Source organism: Phoxinus phoxinus (genome assembly GCF_949152265.1).
Source record: "Phoxinus phoxinus genome assembly, chromosome: 25".
NCBI classification, from domain to species: Eukaryota; Metazoa; Chordata; class Actinopteri; order Cypriniformes; family Leuciscidae; genus Phoxinus; species Phoxinus phoxinus.
The window spans coordinates 5,323,691-5,334,574 of NC_136900.1; the positions used below are offsets into that span (position 1 = coordinate 5,323,691).

At 37.9% G+C, this 10,884-nt stretch overlaps 2 protein-coding genes across 2 annotated transcripts; one reads left to right on the forward strand and one right to left on the reverse strand.

The window, feature by feature from the left end:
- The first annotated feature begins 2,874 nt into the window (after positions 1 to 2,874).
- Positions 2,875 to 5,422, forward strand: LOC306993943 (histone H2B-like). The gene is made up of 2 exons (XM_079604158.1): positions 2,875 to 2,998; positions 5,043 to 5,422. Exons 1-2 carry the CDS (start codon positions 2,888 to 2,890, stop codon positions 5,319 to 5,321), a joined length of 390 nt encoding a protein of 129 aa, XP_079460284.1. The 5' UTR covers positions 2,875 to 2,887; the 3' UTR covers positions 5,322 to 5,422.
- Positions 5,423 to 8,870: 3,448 nt separating this feature from the next.
- LOC306993731 (E3 SUMO-protein ligase ZBED1-like) lies at positions 8,871 to 10,385 on the reverse strand (the record flags this gene model as incomplete). The annotated part of the gene is made up of 1 exon (XM_079603727.1): positions 8,871 to 10,385. The coding sequence occupies one exon, from the start codon at positions 10,383 to 10,385 to the stop codon at positions 8,871 to 8,873; it is 1,515 nt and encodes a 504-aa protein (XP_079459853.1).
- Between the last annotated feature and the right edge of the window lie 499 nt (positions 10,386 to 10,884).

Below are 10,884 nucleotides of genomic sequence, written 5' to 3' on the forward strand. Positions count from 1 at the left end.
CAAAGGCGGTAAAGGACTCGGCAAAGGGTAGTACCCCAGAGTGCAGTCTGGACGATGGGGCGGGGCGACACTTTGGGGCGGGGTTACACGTGTCGCTCCGCCCACCCCCAATTTAATTGGCTTATTATACAGCAATCTTATTGGCCTGATTCAAGCCTGAGCATGCGCATTCTTTATGTACTATTTTTGTGAATGATTTGTCCATATTAAAGAAATATTAAATGCTAACTCTAATCGTATATTATCGGTTTACCATGGTAATTTTAGTTAAGATCTATTGGATAATGTTTTATTGTTAAGACACAGAATAGACAAAGTTATTGTTTAAAAACGAACGCTTGGTGACAGCACCGACAGCACCATTTCATATTTCCACCAGGTCGGTCGGTGGATCAGCTCAAACTCTGGATTTTACGCAAATTATGATAAATCGCTGTATTAAAGGAAAGACATAGGACAAACCCGAACGCAAGCAGCTGATTTTAGTGCTCTGATTTTTTAGCACGACCGTTTTTTGTTGATTTTTTAACGAGATTTGTTCTTCAATACTTGCATTTTTTGGCACAAAGTGCAAATAAAATGTTTAATGGCAAACACATATTTCCTTGTTGTTTACCTGTTAAAAATAGTTTCAAATATTAACACTGGCATAGGCTATATCTGTAGCCTAACTATTTTAAAAAATCACCGCTGTAAATCTGTGCATATGCCTAACAGCCTACTTCAAATAGCTACTTATTTATACCTACTTACTTAAATTGAGCACATAAATAATCATATTTGCTATAGATCGACATAATAATATCTGTTTTAGTATTATTTTTTTTCCACTTTTCAGCACTGCAGGTTTTTAAATTCCCATTGTACGCAACAAAAAAAAAAAAAACACACACAAAAAAAAAAAACAATGGCCAGGGCTTGTATTATTTGGTAGCCTATTATTGTCTTATTTGTCACTTTCGGAACTGTGTCTTACTGAAATACAGTGAATTATCATTATGTAGTGTAAAACCCCGAGTTTATTTATAATGGAAAATGAAGAAGCATAAATTAATGATGTAAAATGTCGCAGCACTGCATGACATTCGGAAAATATTACTATCAGCTTAATAGGCGATCTCTCCTTGCAATGCTAGTAATTTAATGCAGTCATGATCATTGCTCACTTAAAGTGCCATTGACTTATCTGCTGGGTAAATTAATAAATTTAATTTAGCTAAATCTAAAACATCGTATGATTTATATCAGCAACATATTTATTTATATCGCCCAGCTCTAAAACGGCTCAATATGAATGCTTAGGCCTATATTACTGTTTGTAAAGCTGCTATAAAACGATGTGAATTGAGCGCTATACACATTTTTTTTACTTCACTTGATATAGACCTAGGTATCGTGGCCACGAATGAAGAATTCGTTCCCCATATTTAGCAGCACACGGCGGTCTGCCTTGAAGGGATTGTTATTGTTTGTTGTACAGTAACTTCATTTAACTTATTAAGTCGTATTAAGTTAATAAAAACATTATTTAATTGATCATTACTGAAATCGCCATGCGACAACGTAGTAGCCTACGGCCAAACTGCGCGAAACTGCGTAGATAGAAGATCATTCATAAACTCGTACATAAAGGAATGCGCATGCTCATGCCTCAAGTGTCTACTCCAATAAGATTGCTGTATTATAAACCAATGAAATTGTTGGTAGGCGGAGCGACACGTGTCGCCCCGCCCCAAAGTGTCGCCCCGCCCCATCGTCCAGACTGCACTCTGGGGTTACTCGGCAAAGGAGGCGCTAAGCGTCACCGCAAAGTTTTGCGCGATAACATCCAGGGAATCACCAAACCCGCAATTCGTCGCTTGGCTCGCCGCGGCGGCGTCAAGCGCATCTCCGGTCTGATCTACGAGGAGACCCGCGGAGTGTTGAAGGTGTTCCTGGAGAACGTGATCCGCGATGCCGTCACCTACACCGAGCACGCCAAGAGAAAGACCGTCACCGCCATGGATGTTGTGTACGCGCTGAAGAGACAGGGACGCACCCTGTACGGCTTCGGGGGATAAACGCCTGAGACCAGGAGAAACTGAGCCAACCCAACGGCTCTTTTAAGAGCCACACACACTGTCACACAAAGAGTTTTGCCACATTAATGTCAGTGACACATGGTTTTCTTAAAAGTAAACAAATCAATCCTGAATAAATCACGGAATAATAATTTTTGCAAAGATACTGTTTTATTTGTCTTTACTGATTATAAGGTTCTTTAAAATATTTTAAAGCCGTATAATTGCAAACGTAAACGTAATTGCAAATTAAGTCACAATAAAAATTCTATTCACATTTCTTCAAGAAGCACTTTTCATATGGATTAATCTATCCTATTGGGATTTAAAGTGTTTCATGGAGAAAAAAAAAAGTTAAAATGGTTAAAATAAAAGTGACGTCACACAGCGGAAAGGGGGCTTTGAGAGACTTTCTGGTATTACAAAAAAAAAACTTTTTAAAGAGATCTTATCGCTGCTATTATTAATTCCCTTCAAAAATGTTTTTTTCAGAGTACACGATCATGCATAATGTTTGTCTTTTTCTTCCAAATGTAATAAACCCAAAATAAATAGCGGGAAATGAACAAAGGAAACTGTCCTGTGGGCTGTCACTCAAACATTTGGCGGTAGGAGGGGCTATCATTTAACCGCTCGTGATTGGCACTTGTTCCTCTCGTGATTCTTTGAGTTGTCCAATAAAATACGAGTTTATGGGTTCGGCCTATGAAAACAGGCAATCAGCAGAATCTCGAATCTCTTTGAAAATTAGCATAAGGAGCGAATAAATCCCTCTGTATCGCGCTGGCGTTTACATCGATCCGTCAGTTGTCTGATCTCGCATCATCATGCCTGAACCAGCAAAGTCCGCGCCTAAGAAGGGATCCAAGAAGGCCGTCACCAAGACCGCCGGTAAGGGAGGAAAGAAGCGCAGAAAGTCCAGGAAGGAGAGCTACGCCATCTATTATGGAGGACCAAACCTGCAGAAATTAAAAATGAATAAATAAATGAATAAATGTGACAAATAGATAAATAAATGTGATAATATAAAAATAAATAAAGGAATAAACGACTTGATAAAATAAATATGAAAATAAAATTTATTTATTTTTGTATTATTTTTCCCCTTAATGTATTTTCTGCTTTTATACATTTTTAAAAAATCGTTTTAACTTTTATTTATTGGTTATTTATTTCTTTTTATATTTATTCTTACATTTATTTATTTCCACATGTATTTATTTTTAGATTTATTGATTCATTTATTTTTACATTTCTTTTTCTTGTATGATAATTAGGTGGGTTGGTCTTGCTTACCATTGGTTCATCGTTGATGAAGCGCTTGCTCGATTACTCTGGCTTTGTATAGTGACGTCGGGTGGTGGTGACAGGTGTGTGGCCTACTATGGCGGACGTTTTACAAATAGCTAACGTTAGAGAGTTGCGCAATTTAGCAAATGAAGTTGGTAACGCATCAAATAATATGTGTTTTTTAGATTAGATGTGCTTATCGATGTTGTAGGAGAGATATTTGCCAACATGAACGTCGAAGAACAGCCAGAGGAAAGGCAAGCTTGTTCGTCTTGCAAATCCTCTTCCTCTGTTGTAAGGCGTAAATACGGTAGTCTTGCAACTTCAGCTAGAACGCGTAGGAAAGTAAACAAACCAGCCATCATTTTAGAAGTGAAGGGGATAGTAACAGAAGTGCAATAAAAACAATTCTGAACTGTCAACTTGACGTGTTTTATTTTTCTTGCTTTTAGCTGGCAAAAAAAAAAAAAAAAAACTACTGAACAATAACCACCAATTTCTATAATATTTTATTAAACATTTTTTATGACAATTGTATGATCTAAGTCAGTAGTTCCCAACCTTTTTCCCTCCCTATGTACATATTTAACAATCCGTGTTCTACTAATTACTTTATATAAAAACGTTTTTAAAAAATCATATGCTAACAATGCCGATTTCAATAACAATTTCGTTATTTCAAATGTAGGCGCGTTGCGCGTGGCAAGCGCGCTCATGACGCCGGCGCGACCACAACAGTGCCCAACATCAAATGGCAAACATAATGCAAGCGGAACGAAACTGCTCGTTATTGTGTGGTTGACGGACCGTTTATCAGTTTGGACCAGTGCAGCGCGAGCCGTCATGATGATCATGCGACGCTGTTACTACACAGCGCTAATAAGAGATCCAGTTAAGAAAGCATTAATTTGCCACAAAAGTAATAACATCGCTGCGAGATCTAGAGAGAAACATTCACATTTCTCCGTTATTAACGGATCAAACATCGCGTGGAAACCAGGAAGAAACATTGTGAATGAACCATGGATTGTTGGATTGTTCCGATTTTCCTAGAAGCCATTGGTGGTTGAGAAAAGCAACCATTTCAGTTATTTAGAGTCAAGATCTATTACAGAACAGTCATTAAACTAGAAAACCAACCATCCACTGGGTGTCTGACCCTGGGTGTTAAAAATCTCCTTACTATCGATTATCTGGCCTGACGATTCTATTCGTGAGCCTCAGCCAATGATGCACTGAAGCTACACAAGGACCGCCTTCCTCATTTCCATGTTACACATGGAAATGTAAAAATAAATGAATCAATAAATAAATAAATCAAAAAATAAATACATGTGGAAATAAATAAATAAATACATAAATAAATAAATCTAAACAATAAATGTAAGAATAAATAGCCTATATAAAAATAAATAAATAACGAATAAATAAAAGGTTAAAAGATTTTTTAAATGTAAAAATGTATAAAAGCAGAAAATAATACATTAAGGGGAATAACAAAAATATTTTTAATATAAAAATAAATTTGATTAAAAATGAGTCATATTTATTTTATCAAGTCGTTTATTCCTTTATTTATTTTCCTATTATCACATTTATTTATCTATTTATCACATTTATTTATCTATTTATCACATTTATTTATCTATTTATTAATTTATCTATTCATTTATTCATTTTTAATTTCTGCAGGTTTGGTCCTCCATAATCTATGTCTACAAAGTGTTGAAACAGGTTCATCCTGACACCGGCATCTCCTCCAAGGCGATGGGCATCATGAACTCCTTCGTCAACGACATCTTCGAGCGCATCGCCGGTGAGTCGTCTCGTCTCGCTCACTACAACAAGCGCTCCACCATCACTTCTAGGGAGATCCAGACCGCCGTGCGTCTGCTGCTGCCCGGAGAGCTGGCCAAACACGCCGTGTCCGAGGGCACAAAGGCCGTCACCAAATACACCAGCTCGAAGTAAAGCGGCATCTGAAGATTTCAGCCACCACAAAGGCTCTTTTAAGAGCCACCCACTCCCTCCATTGAAGAGCTTCTGTTGTTTGTTGCAGTTTAAATGGTAAAAAACGGCGTTTTATAATATTTTATCTCTTTCTCCAAGACGAGTGAATATATATATATATATATATATATATTTTTTTTCCTTTGAAGGTTATATTGGTTTCAACAGCCAAGAGTTAATTAGTGCTTTCTAAGGACTTTATGCACAGCTGCACTACTTCCTGAACTTTAGCCAGCTCCTTTATTTCCTGTCTGCCATTATTGGACAAACTGATTAATCCAGGTGTGCCTGACCAACAACAATAATCAGACATACCAAGATTAATCAGTTTGTCCAATAATGGCAGACAGGAAACAAAGGAGCTGGCTAAAGTTCAGGAAGTAGTTCAGCTGTGCATAAAGCCCATTTCGTCTCACTTTCTCCTTCACTCACCTGAATAACACTTGGCTACTAGTCACCGACCTAAAGTATCTTAAGAGCCACCAATTTTCTCATTAAAGTGTAGGCACATTTTTTGATAAACACTTTGTTATAGTGGTAGAAACATCCTGATACCAATCAGTAATAGCAGTGGTCTAAACATAAATAAATGTTCATATACAAATATCAAATAAAATGCATGCCTGCCTACCCCACATTTTAAAAAAGCGCTTCAGACATTTTAAAATCTTTGCAAATGCCACCTTCAAAACGTGTGGTAAGTGCAGAAATTTGATCCGCGTTTCATCCAAAGCTGTTTTTTGTTATTCAGTGAAGATTAAAAGTTTAAGAAAGCTTTATAGTTTTATTCTTGTTTGGTTATTGAGATACGGTAATCGGTATTCAATGAAATAATTTATGAGTAAATGCATCCATTCTCCTGTGTTATATTTGAAAAAGACCATCCAGGTAAATTCATTGTTTAGACAGGAGCATTTGGGTCTAGTAAGTCGATCTCTGATTCATTTGAATTGTTTATGCTAATAAAAAAAAAAACATTTTGGCAAGCGAATTTCACTAAATTAAAGACTAATAATAAAACTCAATCTTTGGATTTATCATTGTCATTTTCTTAAAGATTAATGCCACCAGATTATGATGACTGAAGGACAATAAGAAGATCTCTTTAATTTTGCACAGCTGTCACTGTACTTGTCACTGGATCAGCTATCATGATGCTTTTTAAACTGTACTGATATTTAGCAGAGCTTTTATCCAAAGCGACTTACTTAACCCTCTGGTTGTGTTAATTAGTATAAGTGGACTAAAACTTACTGTGTGGTAATGTTAGATGGATGTTTGATGCACTTCAGAATAGGATGAAATTAATATCTGTGGAAAAAGAGGCCTAAAAGCAGTCAGATCCAAAAATAAATACAAAACGTGCGCTTAATGAAAGAAAACGAGCTGATAAATATTTGGTAATAAGATATTATTATAACAAGAGAGTATATTGAGAGGTTTACAAGCAATTTTATGTGGTCAGGTCATTTTTGACCCAGAACACTACAATTGAGGTCTGAGGTGAAAATTGAGGTGCATAAATTTAATGAGGCCTGCATGCGGTCAGTCAGATCCAAAAAAGAAATACAAAACCTGTGCTAAATGAAAAAAAAAAAAAAACGACCTGACAAGAAGACGAGATATTTAGAGATAACATGAGCTGTGTCCCAATTCAGGGGCTGTACCCTTCGCAGGCCGTATTCGAAGGCTGGTTGCTTCATCGGGGCGCGGCGATTCAAAAGCGACTCCAAATGCGGGGAAACGAAGGATACATCAGAAGGATCCTTAGCGGCCTACCCTACCCCATAATTAATTGCGCGCCCGTGATGACAGTATATGTTTATAAAATGGTGACAGAGTTCTGTTGGGCGACAGTGTTTCATGTAGATTGTCTACAAACCGGAAGGTTGGTGGTTCAATCCCCGGTTCCACCTGACCAAGTGTCGAGGTCTCCTTGAGCAAGACACCTAACCCCAGCTGCTCCCGACGAGCTGGATCGCCTTTGCATGGCTGACACCGCCGTCGGTGAATGGGTGAATGTGAGGCAATATGCAAAGCGCTTTGGTGGCCATTGGGTCTGTGAAAGCGCTATATAAATGCAGTCCATTTACCATTTACCATTCTGTGGCGGCCGACGAATTCACATTTCAATGTATTATTGTGTTTTAGGCCCCGTTTACACGATGGGAAAACGCAGATATTTCTCTGCGTTTTGGCCTGTCATTTACACGAAAACGCAGTTTTTATCCCAGAAAACTAAGGCCGACAGAAAATGAAAAGTTGTGATTTTCTAGGCCAATATGACTAGGAACGATACTCTCATTCCTGCATAATAATCAAGGAACTGCTACCGTTTGGGTGCAGCAGGCGTAATGATATTACGCAGCGCCTGAAAAAAGTCCCCAGCTAGGAAACTTCCAATGTGACCGGCACTAAGTTTGTAATATCATTGTCCTGCTGCACGGCAGCAATTCCTTGATTATTACGCAGGAATGAGAGTATCGTTCCTAGTCATATTGGCCTATCGCAACTTTTCATTTTCTGTCGGTCTTAGTTCACGATGTAACTACAGAAGAGTCAAGTTTTAAATAGGAAAAATATCGAAACTCTTTGGTCATTTTTTTGAGAGAGATGCTAACGGTCTAATCAGATTCAATGATATATGCTAAGCTATGCTAAAAGTGCTACCGCCAGGCCCGGAGATCGGCTGAATGGATGAGAAGGTCCTCACTGCAGAACATGAAATCCACTGGGAGGAGTTGGATCCAGATCCAACTCCTCCCACTATATATACTTTGCCCCCACGCCCCACCACCAGATGAACCCGCATATCGGTGATCACCATTGTTTGCTCTCATCAATGTAAGTCTATATTTTGATTACTAATATAGTCGAGATAGATTAATAATTTAGTGTGCGTCTTTAAGTATCACACTTAAATATATGTTAAAGTTTTGACAGTGTCCATACTTTTTGATAACACCAAGACATGTTAGGTCGTTGGTAGCGTTAACGTTAGCACGCACGTGTAGAGGTGGCCTATCTATTTACCTAAACTAGTGATGTGCGATACCACTTAATTCCTATTCGATCCGATACCAAGTAATACCCAGGCTGGTATCGTCGATACCGATACCAATACCAATACTTTTTACGTATTTTATTTGTAGTGTGATGTGACTTATAACTATTTAAAGTAAAAAAGTAGGCTGTAGACTTACCAATTCCAAATTATAGCTGAATAATGACAAGACAATAAACTACTCTCATATTATTTAATTATAAAGAAAAGAAGACTTGTAAAACAGGTGGACAATTACACACAAATAAACAATTTTGACTCTTAACTTTGTCACAAAATATTCTATCCACTTTTTGTTGTTCTTTACAACACATTTAAATCAGGAATTCTTGAAAACTGTTAACTCAAATTGTTTTTACAAAACATTCTTGTTTACAAAAAAATTAAATAAAAATAGGCTCCCCTGAACATTTTAAACCTGAGCCTGTTCTGAAACCTGTCCTTATTCACAGGTTTTTGTTTAGGAATAAGAGCATGTTCACAGTTTTCCCCTTGAGTCTGTTCCTTTTTTTGCTCACTACCTCCCCTGCTTTTGAAAACATCCGCTCTGCAGGTACAGAAGTAGCAACAATTCCCAAGTACTTTACAGCAAGTTTGCTTAAGCCTGGGAAGGTTTGATGATGCTCTTGCCACCAAACAAGTGGATCCTTGTCTCTGGGAATCAATTTTTCCTCTGAGTAACGACGCATTTCAATTATCACGTCTGTGGTAGCTAACCGGTGATGTTGGGAAGACGCAACTTGCGTGTCAAAATCTGCCCATAACCCTACTTTTGTTGCAGCTGAGTCTGGGGCAAGTGCAGGACTCTGGGAGCTAGGCGCTGAGGCAGAGCTAGAAGTATGCAATGCAGAGCTTGGAGTTGGAGTGGGAGTGGACTCTACTGTCTGGTAGACTTCCTTCAGCTCAGAGGAAAGTCGTTTTTTCATTCCCTCAGCATTGTTTTTGTCTTGAAATCCAAGGTATTTAAACCTAGCATCCAGAAATGTACTAGCAGCTAGAGAGTGATTGGTCTCAATGCCTGCAAATCTACGCTGGCATTGCTGTGCCAGCTGTGTGGCAACGGAGCTGCCCTGATGCTTACAGGCTCTTTGAAGAAGAGACACGAGAGGAATCACTTTGGAGACTGAAACATATTTTTCTGATGATACCTCCCTTGTCACTTCCTCAAAGGGCCTCAGTGCATCAACAGTTTGAGTGATGATTGATAATTCTCCCACATTAATGCACAATTCACTCCTGCCTAGAAGACAGAGGACTGTGGTCACAACTTCATGTTGTTCATGCAGCCTGTCCAGCATGTAGAAAACTGAATTCCAGCGGGTTTCTACAGACTGGATCAACTTGTGTTCGGCTATTTTCATCTGCTGTTGAACAGCCCTAAGCTTCTCTGTGGCCTTAGTGCTATGGTGAAAAAATGACACAATTGTGCTGCATTTTCCCAGGATCTGCACCACTTCAGGGACAGCTTTTAGACTGTCCTTTACAACTAAATTCAGAGTGTGGGCAAAACAAGGATAATGCCTCCACCCAGCCTTGTGTACTGCAGCCACCATATTTGCCCCGTTGTCTGTCACAACTGCCATCACCTTATCAGTTAGACCCCATTCATCTGTTATTCGTTTAAGTTCTGAGCTGATATTATCAGCAGTATGCTGTCCATGGAAAATCGACGTTTCCAAAACAAAATCTTTAGTTTGCCAATTCTCAATTACATGACATGTGACAGTCAAGTACGCCTCTGTGGACATTGAAGTCCACATATCAGTGGTAAGTACAACACTTGGAGCATTTTGCAAAGTTGCTCTTACTTTGTCTTTGCACTCATCAAACATATTAACAAGATGTGTTTCAGTCATTTTCTTTCTGCTAGGGAGTTTGTATCTTGGGTCAAGAGCTTTTACAAATGCCTGGAATCCCTCATCTTCTACTACAGACATAGGCTGGAGGTCCCTCACAATCATTTCTCCCAGGCTTCTTGTGAGTGCTGCTGCTCTTGGAGAATCATCTACAAACAATAGATACACAGGGCAAACTGACTGATGGAGCCACACTGCACTGCATGATATATATATATATATATATATATATATATATATATATATATATATATATATATATATATATATATATATATATATATATATATATATATATATATATATATATGGGTGTTTCTGCAACTGCGGGCACTTTTATGTCCCAGCAGTGAAATTTTTGATTTATGTTAAAATTTGTCATATGATGCTTTATAAATATATGCACAGTACCAATACACACCTTGACAAAAAATATAATTACTGATTAATGTGATTTAATATAATATTATGAAGCATTTATAGCTCAAAACACCATTTTTGTTAATGTCCCACACCTGTGGTCTCAATGTTGAGATACATAAAATAAGCTAATTTAATTACAATTTGACATTATTTAAAATGTAATTGTTTAATATGCAGATTC

Excerpts from the sequence above, each read along its gene's own strand:
- LOC306993943 (XM_079604158.1), top strand. The coding sequence starts at position 2,888 with ATGCCTGAACCAGCAAAGTCCGCGCCTAAGAAGGGATCCAAGAAGGCC. Across the intron at positions 2,999-5,042 it reads CCAGGAAGGAGAGCTACGCC|GTTTGGTCCTCCATAATCTA; the intron begins ATCTATTATGGA and ends TAATTTCTGCAG.